This window comes from Camelus ferus, chromosome 21 (assembly GCF_009834535.1).
Source record: "Camelus ferus isolate YT-003-E chromosome 21, BCGSAC_Cfer_1.0, whole genome shotgun sequence".
Lineage (NCBI taxonomy): Eukaryota > Metazoa > Chordata > Mammalia > Artiodactyla > Camelidae > Camelus > Camelus ferus.
In genome coordinates this window covers 29,710,882-29,734,557 of record NC_045716.1, presented here as the reverse complement: position 1 = coordinate 29,734,557, position 23,676 = coordinate 29,710,882, and the positions used below count along the sequence as shown (strand labels likewise).

The 23,676-nt window shown below is 55.0% G+C and overlaps 2 protein-coding genes across 8 annotated transcripts; one reads left to right on the top strand and one right to left on the bottom strand.

Annotated features, from left to right (window-relative positions):
- Positions 1-26: 26 nt before the first annotated feature.
- Positions 27-5,447, top strand: CENPBD1 (CENPB DNA-binding domain containing 1). The gene has a single exon (XM_006173741.3). The coding sequence runs from the start codon at positions 594-596 to the stop codon at positions 2,223-2,225; it is 1,632 nt and encodes a 543-aa protein (XP_006173803.2). The 5' UTR covers positions 27-593; the 3' UTR covers positions 2,226-5,447.
- Positions 5,435-20,488, bottom strand: DEF8 (differentially expressed in FDCP 8 homolog). 7 transcript variants are annotated; one of them, XM_032464697.1, is made up of 15 exons: positions 20,347-20,390; positions 19,572-19,676; positions 17,464-17,540; positions 16,791-16,922; positions 16,327-16,460; positions 15,503-15,600; positions 13,943-14,092; positions 12,646-12,787; positions 11,282-11,446; positions 10,535-10,662; positions 10,236-10,349; positions 9,515-9,595; positions 8,688-8,828; positions 8,478-8,587; positions 5,435-7,396 (listed from the first exon to the last, which is right to left on the bottom strand). In XM_032464697.1, exons 5-15 carry the CDS (start codon positions 16,448-16,450, stop codon positions 7,294-7,296), a joined length of 1,356 nt encoding a protein of 451 aa, XP_032320588.1. In that variant the 5' UTR covers positions 16,451-16,460; positions 16,791-16,922; positions 17,464-17,540; positions 19,572-19,676; positions 20,347-20,390; the 3' UTR covers positions 5,435-7,293. The 7 variants fall into 7 exon arrangements, with proteins under 7 accessions (XP_032320588.1, XP_032320587.1, XP_032320585.1 ...); XM_032464696.1 differs by lacking the exon at positions 19,572-19,676 and having other exon boundaries at positions 20,347-20,475; XM_032464694.1 differs by lacking the exon at positions 16,791-16,922 and having other exon boundaries at positions 20,347-20,388.
- Between the last annotated feature and the right edge of the window lie 3,188 nt (positions 20,489-23,676).

Here is a 23,676-nt window from a genome sequence, read left to right as displayed (position 1 = left end):
GTCTACTCTATTGCCCGACTCTTTAGGATACGAACGTGAGCGCTGCTTGCCCTACCCAGACAGCTGGGCGCCGGAACCCCAGTGGCCGACTCGAGCGAGGCGCTAAGATGGCCAGAGGCCCGAGACTTATTTTAAGTCGGGCATCTCCAAGAACACCCATTTCTGGGGTCCTCCCTGGGAAGCGGCTCACAAAGCGAAGGCCGGCGGCGGCGGCGCGCTGGGCTGCTTTCCTGAGCTCCCTCCGGGACCTGGGAGCCTGTACGCCGTGTGCCCGGCGGCGCTATTCTTCTGCACGGATTTCTGTGTTCTGCATCACGGAGGCACACGCCAGTTTAGATGTGCCTGCTTTCCAGGAATTTGGACACTGATTGACACTGGAGGCCCACACTGCCCAGGGCAGAATGAACTGCCCTGTTTCTGGGCAGCGTGGCTAGGCAGGCCTGTGGTGACCCTTTCCCGTGTCCGAGGACGTCAGCCTGCGCCTTCTCGAAGCCCCATTTTCGCTTTCCCTAGTTCTGCAAGGGGGCATAGAGGAACCACAGGCTTTCTTGCACCGGGGACTGCTGTCATTTCAGTACATTTTGGAGGCAGAGATGCCTAGGAAAAGGCCCCTAAATGCAATGGTCATCCCGAGTGCCAAAAGGGAACGGAAGGCAATTACCCTCGACATGAAATTAGAAGTGTTAAGACGATTTGAAGTGGGTGAAAAGCTCAGCCAAATTGCAAAGACCTTAGGCCTCGCTGTCTCCACAGTGGCAACGATCCGAGATAATAAAGAGAAAATCAAAGTGAGTTCACAAATAGCTACTCCCTTGAGAGCCTCTCGGTTGACTCGCCACCGAAGTGCAGTCATGGAGACCATGGAGCGCCTGTTGCGTGTGTGGCTTGAAGACCAGAGCCAGCGAAACGTGCCCGTGAGTGTCGCAGTTATTCAGGAGAAGGCTAAGAGTTTGTTTGATGACTTGCAGCGTGAACAGGGTGAAAGCTCTCAGACAGAGAAGTTTAGTGCAAGTAAAGGGTGGTTTGTGAGATTCAAGGAGCGCCATTGTTTGCCTCACTTCAAGACGAACAGCACAGCCACTGGCAACAAGGATATCTATCCAGAAATACTGAAAAGCATTATCCGAGAAGGTGAGTACACCCCCCAGCAAGTTTTTAATGTAGATGAGACAGGTCTGTATTGGAAAAGAATGCCTGAAGGAACGTTCCTTTCAGTAGAAGAGAAAGCTGAGCCAGGCTTTAAGTCATGCAGAGAACGCCTGATGCTGCTGCTCGGTGGCAACGCAGCTGGGGACTTCAAGTTGAAGCCCTTACTGGTGTACCACTCAGAAAACCCCAAGGCTCTGAAGGGGTACTCCAAGCCCAATCTGCCAGTAATTTGGCGCTCAAACAAAAAGGCCTGGGCAACCAGGAGCATCTTTCATGAATGGTTTACGTACTTTTTTTGCCCTGCAGTTGAAAAATACTGTGCCCAAAATAATCTCACTAACAAAGCACTGCTCATCTTAGACAGTGCACCGTGCCACCCAGTAAATTTGAGCAATCTGTCTGATAACGTGAGAGTGGAATATCTTCATGACAGTACAGCTGACCTGATCCAGCCCATGGGTCAAGGTGTAGCCTCTGCCTTCAAAGCACATTACCTGAGAAGGACTTTTGAGCACATCCTAGAAGCCACAGATGGGGAGGATACAGCTATAATCAGGGAGTTTTGGAGAAACTACAGCATCATGGATGCTGTGGACAACATTGCAGTAGCTTGGGAGGAGCTCAGACCAGCAACAATGAACAGCGTGTGGAAGAAGATTTGGCCAGAGTGTGTTCAGTTCCAGAGTGTTTCCCAAACAGACAACATTGCACGGCTTCGACAAAACATTGTGACCCTTGCCCAGAATGTGGCTCTTGGAGAGGTGCTGGGAGCTGCTGTGGACCAGCTGCTGTGCTCCCATGAGGAAGATCTCTCGAATGAGGAGCTGATGCAGCTGGAACAGCAGCCGGCAAGAGAGGAGGACAGTGAAGATGCTGCCCCTGTCCTGCGTCAGCTGACCACCACAGAGCTGTCGGCCGCCTTGTCACATTTCGAGGCGGGCCTGCAGGTCCTCACCAGTGGAAGCCCCGGTGATGAGTGGACGCTGCAAGTTTCAAGAGCAGTCAGTGATGCAATCACCTGCTACAGGGAGCTGCACAGTGAGAAAGAGCGGCGCTCAAAGCAGCAGCTGTCCTAGTCTGTCTTCAGGGCCTGTGACCTCGGTGGGTGAGGCCCAGCCACGCCTCCGCTCCCAGATCTGTAACATCCCTGGAAACCCTGTTTGTGGTATTTTCATTTTGACACTTGAGAGCATCAACTTTTGTCATAAAAATTTTACTTAAATATGTGCTTGAAAAAGGTTGCATGAAAGAATACCGAGGAAAAGTTATTTAAAGCAAACTGTGAGGAGACTAGCCCTGTTGAACATTAAAACACACCATGAAGCATCTGTGATTAAGTCTGTGTAGTATTCCGATCTGTAGAATAAAACAGAAAGTCCAGAGATAGATACAGATAGGCTTTTTTTTTTTTAATAGTGCAGGATAACTGGTTAAAATTTGGAAACAGTTAATTCATATCTCACAGCACACACAAGAATAAAGAAACAGATGAGGGATCTGAATGTAAAAACTGACACCCAACAAGCACTGCAGAACACGCGCACAAATGCCTGTCCTGTTTGACACGGGTGTGGAGGAAGACTTTCTATGACTCAAAGTCCAGATGAAATTTTAAAAGATGAATCAATTTGACCGTATGAAAATATAACAGAACAAAACATTTCCATGAGAATAAGATACTACAAACAAGGCAACTGACACCAGGAAGAAAATATCTCACAGGCAGTGGGCTAATATCGCTGATACATGAAGAATTCTTAAAGACTGAAAGGAAAATAAATACCAAAAATCCAATAGAAAAGTGGACTGAAGATGTAATTCATAAATAAGTTAGATCTTGAAACCTAAGTTTGACCTCAGTCAGTCAGAGAAATGCAAATTAAAGCTACACAGATACCACTTCTCATTAATCAAGTAATCAAAGAGTATGAATACACATACTGCTGGTGGGGTATCAGGCACCCTCATTCATTACTGGTGGGAAAGCAAATTGGTACATCCCTTATGGACGTGCATCAAACACTAATAAAAAATGGATTTCTTAGGATTTAGCAATCCCGATTCTAGGACTTTCCCTGATGATACACCTCCAACAAAAGAAAATACATAAAGCACAGATTATTTGTTGCAGCCTCGTTTGTGACTGCAAAAGCTAGGAAACAGCCTACTAGTCTCATGCAGTAGTCAAACGTGAAACGGCAACTCCACACAGTGGAATATAATGCAGACATAAATGATGATGACTGCGGTAATGACAGAATAAGAAAGAACTCAGCTGATGTGGAGCAGTTTCCAAATCTGTTAATTGAAAAATGGCCACACATAAAATGTTCTGTGGAAGAAGGGGAAGTAAGAAAATATACAGGTATCTTAGTCATTTGTACAAAAAGAAACATGGGAAGGAGAAATCAAAGACGAAAGAGATGGGTTGCAGGGTAGGGGTGACACCTGACTGAGTATCGTGAAGTTTTTTTTATAAGAAAACTTATAAAAAGTTCTGACTTTGGGAAACACGTCACTGTATTGCACAAACAGAAGTAAACAAGGACAGGGAAATACAATGGAATATACGAACAGAACATATTTCACATGAGTTACACACCCACAATGAAGGGGAGAAACACCCCCAGTGCATTTTGACTGTGTGCCCTCAGGTAAAGACAAAAAAGAACTGTAAACACATAGTAAACGCTAGTCAGTGGTTGTCCACTGGCACAGGTCAGCAATGCTGAAGGCACTCTGCTCCAGACTGAGCAAACAAGTACATTATGGATAATGGAGCCAGGTTTCTCAGCATAAGCAAGGGAATTACAAATATGAAAAAGGGAAAGAATGAACCTTCTTTTGAAATTCTGAGTGTCAGGGTGAACTCCAGAAGGTACTAGGGCTCCTTGGAGAAATGACTGGTCTCAGGGCTGGGACTGAGGAAATTATATAGAGTAAGCCTGGAACACCTTGCTGCGCTAGACTAAGCAAGTGCCTAACAAAAGACCGGAACATGTCAGAAGGGCACAGGAGACAGGCAGGTCACAGCATCTCCAGGAAGGGGACAGACGGCACGCTGAAGAGCATCACTTCTGTAAAGGTGCTGCCGAAAGTGCAAAGCTTGAATCCCATCAGGAAAACCCACACTGAAGGACAGTCTTCAAAATAACCAGCCTGTGCTTGTGTGAGGGTCACCTACCTTCGCGGGTTAAAGGCTGAAGACAATGCAGTGAATGGCAAACTGAACAAGGTCTGATGTAGGTTTTTGGTACCGGATTGATGCTAACCCGACATTATGGCCGCAGTGAAGCCGTGTAAGGTAATGTCCTTGTCTGGGAGGGACACACAGAGAGCGCCAGACAGCTCCATAAAGGAAGTATGTGGAATGGGGCGAAATGCAAACATTTAGAGAATCCAGGAGACGGGTACGTGGGAATGTGTTTGCAACACTCCGGCAAAGCTACATTTGTTAAAATTAAAAGGTTGTAAGAAACTGCTGTTGCATAACCTGCAGGGGTGGGTGGAGACTGCATCGTCCACCTGCTATCAAAACGTAGCTCTAGAGATTTGTAGTTGGAGGCGTGTGCTCACCTGTGCCAGCACCGGCCCACCGACAGCAGACACCTTTCCTCCCACCCTTGTGCCTGTGCCCCCTGGGCTCTCTGGCTTTCTTAGCCTGGATACAGGTGATGTCTACAGACACCTTCTTAAAGCACATTCCTGACATTTTCTTTGAGAGCCTGGTCAAAACTATAGACCCCCATCCCCATGGGAAAATGTATTCACTCAGAGGTTTGAATGTAATTTGGGAGGGGTACGTGGCTCTCCTGAAGTCCCCAGGGCAGTGGGAGGGGGTCTGAGTTGCAGTGAGGGCCCTTTCAGTGGCCTAACTTTCAAAGACAAAAGAGGCTTCCGGGAGCTGAACCTGTGATTTGCATGACCAGCTACCCTCTCGTCGCTTACTTTGGGTTAACAAGACAGTCTTTCCGCCAGGAGGATTCTGGAAAGAAGACAGCTTCTATTTACTGAGCATTCTCTGTGTTCAGGCTGTGCTCAGTGCTTCCTGGAACCCAAACAACCCCTCAAAGGATGTGTTTTAGTGCATTGTACAGAGGAATTGGAGGTTGGGAGTAGTCAGCGCCCGCAGGCCCAGATCTGATACCCACATATATGGGGCTTCCCAAACCAGAGGATATTTGACCCCTCTGGATGGGGAAGGCTGTGGGCTTTCATTAAGCCTTCAATTGCTTTGTATGTCAGCAAACCCTGCCTTGTCCCCAATTCACCACACACACCACAGTCTGGAGAACACAGATTTAATGAGACAGCAGCTCCAACGCTGGTACAGCTGGGTGAGCCTCCTGCTCTCCCCTTGGTGGGTTCTTGCTACCATGGTGTGGACTCAGAAAGACCCACACATGAGTCTGTTTAAAGAATTTGTCATCCAGAAGGGTTAGGTGGAAAAGAGGTATTGGGGGAGGAGGTAATGTGGGGGTGGTTAAAACAAAATAAGGGCCAGCTTCATCCCACAAATGCCAGCATCCTAACATTTCTTGTGGACACAGTGATTGCAGCTGGAACAATACGGTGTTGATTATACAGTAAATTCAGGAATAACCACTATCCCTACGACAGCAGTGAGAAATGTGCAGATCTAGGGGTGCAGGGAAAGGGCATCTTGCCCTTCACTCCCTCTTCAACCCGAGAGGAAGGGGGAGCAGGTTTGCTTCTCACTGTGACACAGCGAGGCTGTGCTGAGGCAGATCGGGACAGACAGCAAGGGGACTGCCTAAAGCCACAGTGTAGGGTTTTCCCGGTGGTGCAGAGGGGCAAGGGCGAGGGGGATGGTGCTGTATTTGCCCACCCTCTCGTATCAGCCAGTGAGCTAAGCTGGTCTTTTTGCTGGCCAAGCCTCTCCTCTTGGGCTTCCCAGTTAAAAGCCAAGTGGCCCCCACCTGTGTGTGTCAGCCATGGGCGCTGACAGCCAGGCACCATCCAGAGCAAGGAGAAGGGCAGGAGAGACTGGGGAGCCGTGTCCTGAAACGTCCTCTTCCTCTGAGCCTTCCCTGGACGGCAGGGTGTCCAAAGCAAAAAGCATCCCTACCAAACGCAGCTCCCCCACTAGGTAGCTGTGGGACAGTCCTCCGTCTCGGGGTCCCTCTGTCAGCTGGAGGCAGGGCCTTGCACACCCTATGCCCCGTGTACAAGGCTTCTTGCCTGATCTCAGGACCCCAAACAAAAGGCCCCTGTTTGGGGGTCTCTGAGTCCTCTGGAGCCCCTACAGGCACCAGTGGCAGCAGGGTGGAGTTCCTCAGGCAAACCTGATCCCGAGAAACGCCTCCTGGACCTGCTACAACCAACCCTTTTGCCAAACCTTACCCTCCACCCCGACCCCGGGGGCCCAGTCCCTGCCCCACACCTGGAAGCAGGGCAGCTGCTTTGGGTAGGACCCCCAGCCACCCAGCTTGGAGCACCAGTGTCAACTGGGCTGGGACAAGGTGGGGGCAGTGGCCGGTCCACCCAGGGGTAACAGCTCAACGGCCCCTTCCTTCCGTGTTGTATAGGAAGAGCCGATAACTGCTGGACCAGCCCTGCCAGAGGAGGACCCTGAGAGAGAACCTCGGGAGGCCGGGCAGGGCCTTTGGGAGACGGTTGTGAACAGCCCCAGCCAAAGACAACCAGAGGTCCCCAAAGAGACAAGGGACCAGGGGGAGGGAGCCTCCAGGCAGAATCCAAACCAACCCCCGCAGGTAGAACTCAGGCCAAGGCACCATTGGTTGCCAGCCACTCCCCCAGAGCCCTCCAGGATTTCCAAGGCCCGGCAGCTTTGGCCCCAAGGATGTGGGGGTCTCTTGGCCAAAGGGGGGATGAGAAGAAGTTGTCTCCCACTCCCCTCCCCTTAAAAACCTGTGGGGGGTGGGGGGCCTATCCCTTCTCTCACAGCCAGGCAAGGTCACCCCAAACAGAAAACGGCCAGGCAAGGCCACCCCAAGTCCCAGGAAGTGCCAGGAGGACGATGGTCCTTGTGGTGCTGGCCCAGCAGTGGGGAGAGGTCCAGGGGCAGTACCCTAGGGGCTTCCAGAGCACAAGAGACACCTCGACTTTGGCCAGTGACCAGCAGGATGGGCACCAGACAGGCCCAGGAGGGGTTTTGTTGCTCTAGGCATCCGCGTCCGGACCGGGCTCCTGGAAGAGCGACTGCTTCCGCAAGGTGAGGCGGGCACACCTCGGGCATGTGGTGGAGTTGTCATAGTAGCAGTCCCTGGGGGCAGGGAGGCAGGGTCAGCCTGGGAAGGGCAGGGCTCTCCAAACGTGAAATTCTACCCGCGCCTTCCACAAGCTTCCTAAGCCAGGCCCCAGTAGCCCCTCTACAGACGGGGAAACTGAAGGGGTTTCTCCCAACGGTTGAAAGCAGAGGCCTGCACCCAGCTGTGCCTGCCAGGCACCTCCCCTGGTGCCTCTGCGTAGGGGTCCACACGCCACCTCGTGACCATCAGATAAGCAAGGTTCTGCTCAGAGCTCTTCCCAGCTTGGCTTCCCGACCTGTTATGACCACTGTGCAGGTGCCCACGGCCCCCCTGGCCAGTTTACATTTTTTGAAAGGGGAGGAGCAATATTTAACTCATGTCAGACACCAGGCAAACTGCTAGCTCGAGGGAGTCCAGTTTCAACATCAGTTTTTGCTACAGTCCTTACTGTAACTGAGTCCCAGCTCTGCAGACCTATGAAGTCAACAGTTTCCATGCTGAGCAGCAAGTACCAGGCAAAACCCAGTGTGGACAGATGGTGGGGTGGTGGGGGCTTGTCTGAGTCCAGTGTGACAGGTCGTGCGGGGCCAGCAGGTGCACATATGTTGGTAACTGTGCTTAGAGAACTCAGATATCTTTCTTCCAATTTGTGTGTGCTATTTTTCCAAACATCCACTCAAGTCTTTAGAACATAAATGCTAAAGTTGTATTAACCTAAGTACTTAATAAACGAAAATGTTAGGTATTTCTTTTAGCCGAGGGATGTTTGGAAAAAAATCACAAGAACTAGAGAGTTTAGGAAGCTCTGGCGCCCACTTGACCTCAGTCCTGGTGGAGAAGGGGAGTGAGCTGGACGCATGCACACGTGGGGTCTGGGCTGCACACCCCTCCCTCACCCACAGGGGCTCATTCCCAGCAGAACTTTCAGTGCAGTCTCAGGGATCAGGGTCTAACTCCGTATCTCAGGATTCAGGCAAAAGGATTTGAAAACCAGGTGGCAAAGATGGAACCCCAATGTCTCCCTCTCTCCCTTTCCTGTGCCTATCAGAGGGAGGGCCGGCACCTGGCCTGCAGATGGGGTCGTGCCATACCAACCTGTGGAAGACGGCGGAGCAGTCGGTGCACACAGACGTGTGGCTGTCGAAGGGGAACAGCACATCGCCCTCTCTGCAGAGCTCACACACAAAGCCTTTGGCCTGGCACCGCTGGGGACAAGGGGGAGGTCAGCGCCCGCTCCCGTGGCCCCTGAGGCTGGGCACCCTGGGCACGCTGCCCTCCCACCTTCGTCTGCAGTGGGGGGCCTACCTCGCAGTCCAGCTTGATGTGCTTGGCGAAGAGCGTGTGGGTCTCTGCCAGCGAGCAGCCCAGGCGGCCCGTGTGTGCGTCCAGCAGGTCCTGCACGGAGTACATCTCGTCGTTCTCCACAAAGTGCTGCCGGTCCTGGAGCTGCGGGCCCAGCAGCTGTGACTAGGCGAAGGCCCTCCCACTGCCCACACCCCGCCTCGCCCAGTGTGTGCCCTGGGCTGCTCACAGGAGCAACTGGCCTCAGTGCTGCCGGGCCTGGGCCCCACAGGGCCCTCCAGCCATGCCAGCTGCTCTGCTGTGCCCAAAACCCCGGGCACACCCCACCTCTGCTGGGCACCTGCTCCCAGCCCTGAGCCCCCTTCCCTGCTGTATCTCGTCCACACACCTCACCACCCCCAACACACTGCTGCTTATTTTTCTTGTCTTCCCAGCCCCAAGGACAAGGAGCCTTCCTGCCTGTTCTGTTCACTGCCCTGCAGAATCTAGACGGTGTCTGCCCACAGCAGGCACTCAGTGAATACTTGTTGAACAAATAAATAGGTGAGCTTTGAAAAGTGTGTTTAATGGTCAGGCTGGCCCAGCAGGCCACTCCATGGAGACTCACACCAAGGCTGCAGCATGATACCTGCTCCTCTCAGAGTCTCTCACTCCGATGTAACCAGAGGACAGTTCTGTGGGTGGAAGGCCTGTTTGCTTACCGCAGGTGTTCCCTGGGACAGTGGGGACCCTGTGCTCCAGGCATAACACACACAAGTCAAGCCATGGCCTGGTCTCTGTCTCCCACCTGCCCTCCTCTGTGGACCCCCCACCACGGCCAGCAGTCTGACCTGCAGGAGCAGACGCGCTGCCATGGCCTCCCTGCAGGTGATGAAATACGGCTTCATGAGCAAGATGTCCTGGCGCAGCTTCTGTGGATGAGAGGGGCAGGGGCCGTGCTGGGGCCCGTCTGTGTGGCCGGGGGGCTGGCCCTGCAGGACTTTATCTCACCTTACACTCTGTGTCAGCAGGGGACAGGAGGTGCCTTTACATCCCCAGGACAGTCCTAGATCTGACAGCTTCAGCCAAGCTCAAGTTCAAGCCATAGTGTGCTGTGCCTCAGTCTCCTCCCCTTTAAATCCAGTCCTTCTCATCACCCCATCTAAGGCTCTCTCACCTGCCCACGGCCCCACCCCACCCTCCTGCTGGCTGGCAAACAGGCTCCTGAGCACAGACTGGAGATGGCTGTAAAGTGGACAGTACAACACTGGAATTCAAAGACGAGGACAACAAAGAAGAGGAACACACAGTATATCAATGGTGCTGCGCATCCGCAGGGTGGATAGAATGTATTCAAGTTAGCTTCACCTGCTTTTCACTTTTTTAGTGTGACTACTGGAAAATTTAAAATTGCCTCTGAGCCTTGCATCATCTTGTGACTGGACGTTGCTTTAGCAACTTTAGCCCAAAGGACCGGCAGGGCCCTGCTAAGCCTAAGCAGGTGGCATCTCAGCTCCCGCAACACCCGGGGAGAGCTCGGTTCCCCCAAACCCGCCCCCTCCCCGGCCTCACCCGGATCTCCACCAGCTCCTCCACGTAGTTAAACAGCAGAGGGTTGATCTCCCGGAGCCGGAGCACCGGCCTCGACACCATCAGCGCCAGGTAGCGCATGCTGCCGCGGGACACCTGTGGGCGGACGCGTGGCACCTCCAGCGCCCAGCCCCGCCCAGGGAGAGCCACGCCGCCCACCCCACGCAGGCCTGCGTGCCGGCTCTACCCCCTTGGGGCCACGCCCCCTCCCCTCTCACCCAGCCGTCAGCCTGTGCAGGAGCTGGACCCCCAGGGCCGCGCCCCTGCGCTCCCAGCCTCACCTTGCGCGGCTCGAAGTCCCAGTTGTGCACCACACGAGCTGGGATGACGGCCAGGTCATTCCAGTGGCAGTGGCTGCAGTAGTACTGACCTGTGTAGTCGCACTGACGTGCCTCGCTGGGCACGCCCCCTGCGGAGGGGGCAGGTGGTTACAAAGTCAAGAATACCTTCAGGGTTCCTGCCACACCACCCAGCCACTCAGGGTGCCGCATCACGTGGTGCGAGGTCCCTTCCCCCGGCTGCGCCCAGGGCACGCGGGGAAAGAGCCAGATGCGCCAAGGGTTCGATCCTCCGGACCCAACTCATCCTCTGCTAAGCTGCCAGATCTCAGCAGGTCAGGGCACCTTGCTTTCTTGTTTTCTCATCAGTAAAATAGAACAATAATAGGACTCCTGCCTGGGACAGCTGTGGGCATCCCAGGAGCTGACATTAGTCTGTTTCTAGGAAGAAGGCCTGATACACAGCATGGAAGTGACTGCTGTGAGATTTTCCCATTTCTGGGACGGTGGGGCCACACATGGGAGGCTGAGTGCAGCCCAGCCCTGCTGGGACTCCTAGTTGACCCCGCTGGGCACCTCATTCCACTTCAGTGGGAAGTGGAAAGGTGCCAGTAGCAGCCCCTCGTCTCTTCCCAAGGAAGGGAGCGGGGACACCGGTCATGCCACCCTCAGGCATCACGCTCATCCAGTTTCTTCGTCCGCTGTTGGCAGGGCTCTGTGCCCTGCGCCCGCCCCTCTCACGGCACTCACGCAGAGAGATGGGGGCCCGGCACTCGGCGCAGCGGTAGTCCTGGCTGTCCAGCCCTGCCTCGGGGCAGATGCTCAGCTCGTACTCGGCTTGGTGGCTGACTTTGGAGCGCACGCAGGGCTTGGAGATGAGGTTCAAGCACTTGCTGTGACAGCGGTAGTAACACCCTGGGGGAGGGGGTGGGGCCCAACAGCACGCCTCTTAGAAAGAGGAGTCCCTGCTGCAGCCCAGGCTGACTGCGGGCTCCCCAGAGGGGTTCTACTCCAACTCCCGGGCGGATCCAAGTGCTGCTTCAGGCAGCACTGCAGGTCCTGAAACTTCAAAGATCCTCAGTCCCCACCCCAAGCTTCGCGCTGAAGGTACCTGCAGACCTTGCCCCTCAACTCCAGGCTCAAAAGTCTAGGGGCCCGCGTGCCATTCCCACCTGGAGGCCCAAAGGGCATCAAACCCCAGATATCTAAATGGAACCTGACTCTTCCTTACCAAACCCACCCGAGTCTTCCTGTCTCAGAACCCAGCAACTCCATCTTTCCACCTGCTGAGACCAGAAATAGTGAGCTCATCCCAACCCTTCTCTCACACCCACTCCCAGTCCTTCAGCTAGTGCCGCACTTGGCCCCTTCGCATCCCCAGTGCCTCACCCTAACCAGAGTCCCTCATCTCCCATCCTTCAGGCCATGCTTAGCTGAGCAGAACCTCCTGCACCCAGCCAGGGCGCCCAGTGCACTTACCAGCCCATCCATACCACACCCCGCTAGCCACACTGCTTTCTGCTCCTCCCTGAAGACACATGACAGACACTGACCACAGGGCCTTGGTACAGACAGCTCTCCTGCAGGAAGGTTCCTTCCCAGATATAGTCCTGGTTTGCCCCCAGGCTCCAACTTTTTGCCTAATGTCGCATGATGCCTGTTCATTTCACCTAAAGTAGCACGCATCCTGCTCCCCATCACGTGCTCTTCCCTTTCCTTATTTTTCTTCACTATATGGTCTAAAACACCGTTTCATTTACTTGATTTCTCCTCCAGAACAGCCCCTCCAATGGAATTTTCTGCAGTGTTGGAAATGTCCTCTCTGAACTGTCCAACATGGTAGCCACCAGCCTCATGTAGTTACTGAGTACTTGGAATATGGGTTGTACAATGGAGGGACTGGCTACTTACTTTATTTAATTTAAATTCGAATAGCCACATGTGGCTAGGGGCTGCCATGCTGGAAAGCGCAGTGTGGATGTGAGCCCAGTGAAGGCAGGTGTCTGTGTCTTTCGTCCCACAGGGCTCTGTAGACACTGAGAGTGCCATAGAGAATCCACCCTCCCCTGGGGACCCGGACCACCTGCCCAGGAGCAGGTCTGGCCTCGGCCCACCTGTGCAGGTGTACCAGGTCTGAATGAGCCCCCAGATGATGGCGTTGCACTTGTCACAGGTCTGCTTGACACTCTTGCTCTTCTCCTTGCAGAAGCGGTGCTCGAGAAGGACTCGGATACTGGGCTCATCTTCACTGGGGTCCTGGGCAAGGGGCCAAGGGGCAGGTCACAGGTGAGCCAGGTGGCAGCTCTCTTCCCGTCTCATGAGCCCCTTGACTTACTTCTGCAGGCACCCTTTGTAGCAGAGGTTGTGAATTTGCCCCAGTGCCACAGTCCCTTCCCTTTACAACAGAACACCCCAGTTATCAGTCAGGCCGGGACCACCCAGACTACAGACGACCTTCCCCAACATTGCCTGAACCTAGGTGCTGCCCTGGACTGTGTTAGGGCCAATGGCACATGAGCAGGAATGACAGGGCCCTGGCTGCCCTTCCCACATTGCTTTTGCTGGCTAAGTGCAAACCCAAATGTGGTGGTGGGCCATCCTGGACTCCCTCCAGGGACTGACAGAGCAACAGAAAAAGAGGACCTGGGGTCTCCAACACCATTAGCTGCCATTAGGCCCTGGGCCACCTGCAACATCTCTACATGAGTGAAACTATACGTCCAATTTCTTCAAGCCACTGTATTTTGGGGTGTCTTACCCTGTGCCATAGCCTTATCTATACTCTTTTTTCATTTTTCTTATTGAAGTATTGTTGATTTTCAATGTTGTGTTAGTTTCTGGTGTATAGCAAAGCGATTCAATTGTACGTATACATATATATATGTATATATGTGTGTGTGTGTGTGTATACATACACACACACACACACACACGCACACATTCTTCTTTTAGGTTCTTTTCCATTAGCCTTATCTATATTCTAATGAATATTCCACTTTCTAAATTCCCAGGGACTGATGAACCAGTGCAGGGATACGGTGGCGGCCAAGCCAAACACAGCACAGACTCAAGGCCGACATGATGGACACCTGTGGCTCTTGGCCTCCAAGTTCCACCACCCCTTCAGTTGCCATCTCAGGAACCCTTTAGGAAACCGCCCCCACTCTAGGTCATGTGGGTCAGGGGGACTAATGCACCTACTTGCGCCCTTGGGCAGACACACGACCCAGGACTGGCCAGGGTCAGACTCGTAGAGGATCGGCCTATACTCGGGGTGAGGGCCGTCTCCCCCCACCAGCCTTCCTAGGTAGGCTCTGCCTCACCCCCGCAGCCCAGAGGCGGCCCTGGGCCTCCAGGTGTGCACCTTCCAGCCCAGCTCAGGCTGCCGGTGTACGGGGGGCCAGCACCCACCTTCAGCTCCTGGAGCTTCAGCCGCAGGTGGATGAGCCTCACCACAGCATCCTTCTGCTTCTCCGAGTGCTCAGGCAGCTCCAGAATCACCTGCTTGCACTCCTGGATGGCCTGCCGCAGCTGCTGGATGTCAGAGGCCAGGAACAGGCCCTGCTCGGGGGGTTGGCAAAGAGGGGACAATGACAGTGAGATGCCCCCCAGCATGCTGTCCTTACTGGCCAGGCCCAACATCATAGATGACTGGACCCAGGCAGACCTCCCTGCCCCTCGCTCACCCACGTGACCCAGAGGGGCCCAAGGACTTGCTCACAGGCAGAAACCATCCACACTATCTGTCCCCTCCCGGGGCCTGTCCACCCACAGGCTTCTGGAGACCTAAGTCAGGAAGTTTTCAAAACACACTTCCTTCTTTTAGAAATCCAGCCGCTTTTCTGGCAATGCTATTTTGTTTACTTTGACAGAGCTTCCTCTTGGTTGAAAGTAGGGGAAATGACACTCGTCTGTCAGGAAGGATAGGAAGTGTCCTCTGGTTGAATCCCCAAGCTCAGAGACACCTCAGGCACCCACCCACCCCCAGCCCCAGAAAAGCCCCTAGACTCAGGGGAAGGGAGACAGTCCAGGTCTCAGAGCTGGGGCCTGGGGCTGACATCCCAGAAAAGGGACGTCGCTGCTCTCAGGAGTCATCCTCTTCCAACACACAGAGGCTCCAAGAGACCAGGCAAAGAGGAGGTGACACCCCTCTTGGAGATCAGTGCGTGGCCCACAGGAGGAGCTCAGAAAGGTTACAATAAAGATGAAAAACACAGAAGTGAGATAGGTATCTGTACCAGCAAACGTGAGGCGTGAAGGCCGCACATAAAATGAACAGCGACTTAGAACTGGGGGCTCTGGGTGAGTGTTTTCTAAGCCATATGTAAATATGACTATAATGTTTCTCTCAAATAAAAGTTGGAGATAGTTTTTATTTAAAAAAAAAAAAAAAAAAAAAAGAAGCAGCAGCAGCAACATTTCCATGGAACCAAATATATAAAGCAGACAAGGGGGAGCCCTGCCTAGCTGGGTGGGTGATGGGAGGGGGGCAGGGGGCTTTCCCCCTCTGTCCCTCCCCCTCCCCCTGCAGCATGTCTACAGGGTTCCCTAGGACCCCAGATAGAATAAGCCCTCACTTTTGCTTTTTTTTTTTTTTTTTTTTTTAAGAGGCACTGGGGATTGAACCCAAGACCTCATGCATGCCAAGCATGTGCTCTACCACTGAGCTCTACCCTCCCCACCTCACATTTGCTTCTTAGGAAGCCGGGAGCTTAGGTGAGGGGAACAGCCCTCTGGGAGAATAGCCGCCCAGGCGTGCAAACCCCTGGTGTAGCCTGTCACCCCTGGCTCTCAAACAGATTTGAGGGTGGAAGCCAAGTGTCATGTGCGCCTCGGAATCAAGGCCCAGGAGCTCCGGCTGAGGAGGATGTGGTCCCACTGCCCAAGGGTGGGGTGGCACAGAAATGTCTGGCTCCTCGCACTTTGGGGGCTCCCCTCACCACTCTCCCTGCCGCAGGCCCCGAATCTTACCACAGGGCGGGCAAAGTGGTCCTCAGACAGACCGAGATCCATCGTGCGCTCGGGGCAGTAGAACTCCGGCTCCCCAGGGGGCAGCTCAGGCAGGGCCTCTGGAGCGGGTGCAGGTGGGGAGGGCGGCACAGAGAGGAAAGTCAGCCTGCTTTCCCCAGGAGGAGGCCAGGCAGCCCCCAGGGAGGCAGGGAGCCCACAGCGGGGCTGAGGGGAGCAGGGCCCAGCCAGGCATCAGTCCTGTTGGCATCTGCAAAGGAACACATCTCCTTGTGCAGACAAGACAGAGCCTTCAAAACAGTATTACAGAAATACCCCCGTTTCTAAGGCACACGTCTCCTGTGTGTGTGTGTATGGTTCCAAGAAAGGTCACTGGAGGGCTACATGAATAATTCCTGAACCTCTGTGTGGACCCCAGGCTGCCCCTGCACACACACCCGGGGGCCCCAGCAGCCAGCTGGCTCTATCTGCAGTCTTGGGGCTCATGTCCCCCTGACCTCCAGGGGAGCTGGGGGAGTTGAGCCTCTGTACAGGGCGCCCCCTCTGCTGACCTCTCACCCACCAGATCTCAGCGCTGAACTCATGCCCTCAGTGTTCCTGGAATGAGCACCTGCTGTGTGCTGGGCCCTGGGACAGAGCAGCGAAAAGACAGTCACAGATCCCTGCCCTCAGGAGTGTTCATTCTAACAAGGGCGGAATGGGTGATAGTGATCTGTGCTGTGGAGGAAAGGGAGGCAGACAGCTCACTCCACGTGAGGAGTCACTCAGAGAGGACAGGGGCCGGTGTGAGCGGCTGACTGCCCACACAGGCCTCCCCCAGCACCCACCTTCAGAAGTGATGTCTGGGGCCTCCTCACCAGCCCCCTGCTCATGCTGCCTCGGCCCAAGCTGTTTGTTGAAGGGGTTGAGGTGGGCCTGCCGGAACCGGGCCAGCTTCTCGTCATATTCCATAGCACCCCACCTGTGGGGCGGGTGGGCAGAGATGGGCACCCTGCTGCCCACTCCCCATCCCTGTCCTCTTTCTGAGTTCCTGGGGTTTCAGAGGGGATGCCCGGCCCCTCTCACTCCCTCAAGAGGGTCTGGGTGGAACACCTCCACTCCACAGCCTCCATCGTCAGCCCCTCACCCAGGTTCCCACGGGTGGCCTCCCCTCAGTAAGAGCAATGAAGTCCGACCCGCTGATGGGGCCAGCAGGGCTAGGAGAGGGACTTGACCTATCCAAGGTGCCCAGCCAGGAAGTCTGGAACCCAGGACCCTTGCCCCCAGCACAGGACCCTCTGATCCCACTTGCCTCACTCAGACCCAGTCCAGCCATGCCCTCCCAGCAGAAGGGTCAGTGCTGACACCAGAGCCCAGGCCTGCCCTGCCACCAGCAGTGTGACCTTGGGCAGGGCCACGTCCTCGTGCCCCATGGAGAAGGCCCCTGAAAGATATTTTGTCACAGTGTGGCCAGGCCAGCACTTCATTGGCCTGGGCTTCCACTGACACCTCACGTGGCCTGAGCCAGTGCATGGCCTCACAGCTTATGAGCTCAGGAAACAGGCAGGAAGTACCTGGTCCACAACCCAGCCCTGCTTTCCCTGCCCAGAGCTCAGCAAACGGCAGACACACAGGGCTGATGGCTCTGGGAAGGAAGGGGCTTTGGTGGAGTCTGCCACCCAGGTCCCCCTACGTCACTAGGTGAGCCACATTCCTTAGCGTCTCTCGTAGGAGGTTGGACATATGTTTTTAAAACCTTTGTACTGAGTGCACAGGTGTTAGTTACTTCCCCTACACCTGGTTACGGTCTGAAATACTTTGTAATTATAAAAGGCAATCCCACTGACGCCTATCTGCCCCTCCCCAAAGAAGGAGAACTGAAACAGAGGGGAAGGCCCTGCTCAATGTCACCCCACACCCACCCCCTCAAGTGCCACCCTGCACCTGGGCAGGCACTCCCATATCACCTGTGGGCCCCATCCTACCTCTCTGGTTCCTGTGGTGGGGATGTGGGTTGGAAGTTCCAGTCTGGTAGAACCTAGTACCCATTGACTGAATGCTCCTGGGTCAAAACAAAAGAGGACACAGGTGCCATGGGCTCCAGTCCCCTCTCTTATCACGTGATGCCTCTCGGCAGCTCACAGAGAGTGCCCAACACCCCCCAGGTGTCAGGGGCCACCATGTCCCAGGAATCACCTGGAGTACAGGAGAGACCCAGCTGTCCCCATATTCACTAACCCCTTCTTCCCAAGTGGTGACAAAGACTTTTCGCTCAACCAGGCTGTAGTCAGGTCCCAAGCCTTCTCCTGGCCCATCGGTGCACTTCCTATAAAACCCAGTTTTAGCAAGAACTCTGCTAAGCCCCCGCTGTGACATCTGATCACCCTCATATCTGACCGTGTTCCTCACCGCCCCCACCCCAGCATCTCCCAGGTGATGTCTGATCACCCCCGGCCAGCCTTCAGCAAAGATCCTGTTAGGCCAGTTTAGCCAGAATCCCTCCTCTGGCCCTTTATGATTCCTCTTAGTAATTGTCCATCCACTGACCCCACGTGCTGCTTGGCTGTAAATAAATCCCCATTTGCCGATGCTGTATTTGGAGTTGAGCTCAGTTCTATACCAGTCTCATTTCTCCTATTGCAATAAAATCTGTTTCCACTGCTTTAATGACTGACCAGGTCTGGCTTTTCTCTGACAGTGGGGAACTGTGATTCTCTACTCATCATTTGATTTCCCAGCCTCCCTGTAGCTAGATGTGGTCATATGACTATGTTCTGACCAATAGCATGTGAACAGAAAGATCTCGAGACTCCTGGTAATTGTTCTTAAAAGGAGGGACTGCCCCTGTTCAGCTCTTCCTGCCTTTTGCTGTGTGGGATGCAGATGTAATGGGTGGAGCTGGAGCAGCCACTTTGGGCTGTGACAGAAGCCCTGAGCTGCTCACTCTAGGCTTAATTTAAGTGAGACAGAAATAAACTTCTGTTTAAACTACTGTTATTGGGAGGAGGATTTCTGTCTCTTGCCATCTAAACAATCACCCCAAAAGCCTTGTGGTAATAAGACAAATTGGCCCTATTCAACTCCCAGCTCCATCAGCTCCTAGCTGTGTGACCTTGGGCAAATGCCTAAAGCTTTTTTTGCATTTGAGTTCTCATGTTTCAAATAGGGATGATAATAGTTCCTGCTGCACAAGGTTAACACAAAGTTCTGAGTACCCTGGACAGAAGTATCAGCTGCAACTTACCCTTATCATTGTTACTACTAAGAATCAGACAGCCCTGATTTAAGTCTGCCTCTCCCAGTGACGAGCTACATGACTCCATTTCCTTGCCTATAGGAAAAGGGGGATGTCTACCTCCTGGAGCGGGTGGAGGGACCAAGCACTTGTATGTGGCGGTGAAGCCTGTGACCCACAGTTGCTGCAGAGCAAACTGTCTCTGACATCACGTGACAATCAGCCCAACCCCACGAGACTGGAGGGTGCAGGAGCCACCGCCAGGGGTTTCTCCCATGAAACATTCCAGCGGTTTACAACACGGCCAGAGGTGCTTGAAGGCAGAACACCTCTGCTCTTCCCAGCAGCTCTCCTCTGGCCCACAAGCTCCCTTGGTAGCAGCACCTCTCATTAACTTCCTGGTGGGCAGTGCCCGTCCCAGGCCTGGCATAGAGGCCATGGATGAGTGAACGAATGGGGTCACTTGACCTCTCCCAGCCTCAGTTTCTCTCCTGCCAAGTTGGAGAATTTCCTTTAGGGCTGCTGAGGGCAGGCAGATGATGTCCTAACACCTGGGACCAGCAGATGCAGTCTGCAGCAGCTGACTTTGAGGAAAACACCAGCAACCTTCACCACCCCACCAGGCTCAGCCCACAGAGGGCCCTGCACCCAGAGTTCAGGCTTGGCCTCAGAGAGGAGCAGGCAGGAAGGTGCAAAGTGAGGGGAATGGAGGAAACCCACTCTTCCACTGTCTGACTCCTCTGGAGACCTCCTAGCACAGGGACAAGGACTGCACTTGGCAATGAAAGGCAGCCCCAGAATAAAGCTCCCAGCGCATGAAGGGACATTGGATTGAAGCTCAGCTGTGCTCGAACCAACCTCCCGTGTTCTGCCTCCATGTTCTCCCATGTTCTGTGGCCACCAAGAGGTCCTGCCATCACCCCAGCTGCCACCAGAGGCCCCTAGACTTCTCCCTGGAGAGCGCTGGGGAGAAGGTACATCCTGTCAGCTCATACCTGGAGGGAGGCCTGCTGAGACCCGCAGGGAGCAAGGCAGTGTATACTGTCCCTTAAAGGGGGGTTGTTTGCCACTGAAACCTAGCAGCGTGTCCACCCCCGCCTCAGGGAGGAGCCGCCCCAAAACCGACCTCCCCCGGCTTCACCCACAACAACTACATCATACACTCTGGGGACCCTTGCTAACTGGCTCCACATGGGGGCAGGTCCCTTGCACCATGTCCGCCCATTTCATAGATGAGGAGACAGGCCAAGCAGCCCAGCACCAGCTCAGGATGGGACGGCCATGGGTGTCCCCTCAGGCCTCATGGATCCCACAGACAGCTGACTGCCGGAAACGGTGACAGTGTCATCTGAAGGGGGCCAGTTCCCCACTAAACCCTGTCCGAACGGAGTGCGGTGCAGCTCTGCGCCCGGGTAAGGACCCAGTGGGTCTGAATCCTGCTTTGCGCCGGGGCCGGAGCCTTGAATGGATCCCTCACCCCTGCTCCCCGGTGTGGTGTCCGCGTCAGGAGAGGAGGCTCCCCGAGCTCCAGGCGCGGCGGGTCGAGTGAGCTCCAGGGCCGAGCGTCCCCGTTCCCTCCACCCAGACCCCCGCCGCTCCCCCAGTCACCCGCGCTCCACCGTCCGCGGCTCACCTGTCGCTGCCCTCGCTACATTGTATCCATTGCCCACCTCGCTACGTTGTATCCGCCCTGCCGCCCTCGCTGCGGAGTCTCCGCTGCCACCCGCTGCTGCCACCTGCGGCCGGGAGGCTCACGACACGCCGGCTGGAGTCTGTGCGTCCCGCCCCGGGCTCCTGCCTGGAGCATCTGGGTCACGTGGTCACTTGGACCAGGGAAGCCCAGGTGGGGGCTTCAGTAGAGGGTTTCCACTCAAACGTCCACATCTACTTTAATCCTGCAGCTCCCTGGGAAATGGAATGCTGGTCAGCCCCCAAGTCTTGATCTGGGGTGGATGTCGCCACACCCAGGCCACAGGGACCTGATTAACTTCAGCTCTGCCTGACCCCACCCTTCCCCCAAACCCATGCAGCCCTGGCTCACCCTCTGCTCCCCAGGACCCTACCCCACCTCACACCTGTGCTGGCAGTGACACCCGCCCCTGGTGACCTCTGCAGGCTGGGCTTCATCTGCATTCAGTCTGTGTCCTCCCTCATTTATTATTATCTGAGCAAGTAGCTTTCAAAGAACTTGCAGATCAGCAGTCTTCTTTCAAATGAATCTATCTGGAATTCTGACTCCCGAAATACAAGTGGGACGTGTTCTTTGCAGCTGGGGAATGTGCCCTAGAGAGGGGAAGTGACCTGTCACATATTTAGGGGCAGAGGTGAAGGTCGTCTCCATTCGACACTCCTTGTCCCCCTTCTCAGGCTGTCATTGTCCCCAGGGGAGGTGGGAACCTTGGTGACTCAGTTCCCATTTCCTCCATTCAGACTGTGGCCCTGCCCCTTGCGGCGGGGTCTGTCTCCAAGCCTCGGTTTCTTCATCTGTAAACATCTGCCTCACAAGTTTGTCCTGACATGTAACCTGCTGGATGAAGAGTTCAGTATGGAGAGGCACCTGGGATGCCTGGCTCCCAGGACAGGCCCAGTTGCGCAGCTGCTGGGTGCCCCAGTCTAGGATCACCAGACTTCGTAACTGAGGAATCAGTGCTCGGTATAAACATGTCCCCACGTGGTATGTTACCCATTCTTTACCTGAAATTCCAGTGTGACTGGGCATCCTGTGTTGGCTCTGGCAGCCCTACCCCCGAGAGTGAGGCCTCCTCCTGGCCCCTGAGCACCCCAAGTACCCGCCAGGCAGAGGGTGCAGGGTGGTGCCTGGGTGTACCTGGTCTGGACACCCATGGCTCTTCATCCAGCCTGAAAGGGACAGGTGGGCCTTAGGGCAAAGGGGCCAGTGCGGTCCTTGATGGCGCAGGGCCAGTCGGAGCCCTTCTGGGAGTTTCATTTGAGACTGACTGGCCCTTAAGTTGGCTTCTTCTGCCCCCTAGAGCCCACGTACCCCATGCAGACAAAGTCCCCTCAGTGATAATAACAGACATACAAGAGCTAACACTTTGGGCTCCTGTAATGTGCCACACGCTGTTAGCCGCTTTCCACATGTGTTCCTGCTTCCAGGTGTGCGTGACAACCCACTCTGGAGTGCGGGGACATAAAGCACAGCCATTATTCATGCTCAGGGATGCCATGGGCTAGGAATTCACTCAGAGCCCAGGGCATGTCTGCCGTGTAGGGGTAAGGAGTGAGGACGTGATTGAGGAAGACAGGAGAACTAAACTGCCCCCCATGAGAAAGGGAGCTAGAGGCCCCCATCAAGGGAGGACCAGCATAAGGAGGGGAGGGAGGGCTGGAGAAAGAAGGAGTGAGGCCCCTCACGTGGAGAGGAACTCTGGGGAACAGCAGAGATGTCCTCGGGGCTGGACGTGCTGGCTGCCTCCCCAGACCCCTGCCAGCACAGTCTACACTGCACGTTAGTGCTGGGGCTGGGCTGTGGTCCAGGGGAGAAGCCAGGATGGCCCAAGGAGACCAGCTTCATCTGAGTGATGTGAGTAGGACAAAGTTCTCATGGATGTAGGTGCTTAGGAAGGAAATGTGATTTGGGGTCTCTTTAAGCAAAAAAGAAAGGTATACAGAGGGCCGGACACTGGCTCGGCTCTGCCAACAGGCAGACACCTCAGTTCTTTGAGACTCGTTGCTTTGCCTGGGAACCTTGTGACCTCCTTGTAGAGGTTAAATGAGGTACATATCTTGAGCTCTCAGGAGAGGCCGGGTAAGACCATAAGACCATGGACCCAGGGCCAGCATGGACACTCATGGGCATCTCACCTCTTTTGGGGTCACGGAGCCATCTGAGAACCTGAGCTGCAGACACCCCTTCCCCCTCCCAAATGTGTGGAGGCAGCAGCCTTGTGAGGCCCCTGTGGATGTGGGGTCGGGGCCTTCATTATACAGTGGGAAGGGACCAGCACGGGACTCAAACCCCCACACACAACAGTCACACACACTGTAACGTGGTCACCTCCTGTGCGAGGTGGGTGAGTGTAGCAGGTGTGGTAGGCTTAGAGCTGGCCTGGGACCAGCTCCTGGTGGACTCGGACTGCATCGGGACCAGAGCCTTGGATGTGAGCCTCTCAGAGCTTCAGTTCCCTGGTCTAGATCAGCCCCATCAACCTCCCTTCTGCACAGGTATCCACATAGAGGTGCAGGCGTGCTTTTGTGTCCCAGTGGGAGCTGGGCTTGATGAGACCCAGGGGCTTCGAGGAGTGGGGTGCATGTGGGGAGGCTGGTGGAGAGGGTCTGGGCCCACCCAGCTCTGCGAGGGTCTGGGCCCACCCAGCTCTGCGAAGGCTCACATGGGCCCCAGGCAGCCAGCGCCTCTCTGGGAACCCACTTCTTTCCTTGTAGGAGGAGAGGGGAAGCCAGGTGAGCCCCTTCCAGCTGGACACCAGGCTCATTGCAGACACAGGAAATGACCACCAGGGGGGCGCAGGAGACAGACCATTCCTCAGAGCCCAGCCTGCTCCTGGGGGTGTGGCTGTAACTTGCTGTCCCCACCAGCCCTTCCCCAGGGCTGAAGCCCCAACCCTCAGATACAGAACATTTTTCAGGGGGAAGTTCCCAAGATCCCCCCCTTCCTACCTCCCACTGGGTCTTGGGCTGCCTGCCTCTAACAGCCAGCACACGGATAAGCCAGAGGAGAGTCCTACAGTGTGAGTCACCCTGGAGGGGACTAGGGATTGTCCCCAAGTCACCTGAGAGCACATCTGAGATTCTGGAATGGTGCCCATCCCTTCTCCAACACCACTTCCAGGCGCTCCCCAGGGGCTGTGCCTGTCCCAGCCCCACCTGGGAGACAATGACACTTGGCCTTCCCCCCTACCTCCACTGGGCCTCCCTGTCTGCCCCTTTTCACCCCTCTGGCCCCAACTTTCCAGAATGAGAAGAAATCTCCAGCACCAGGCAA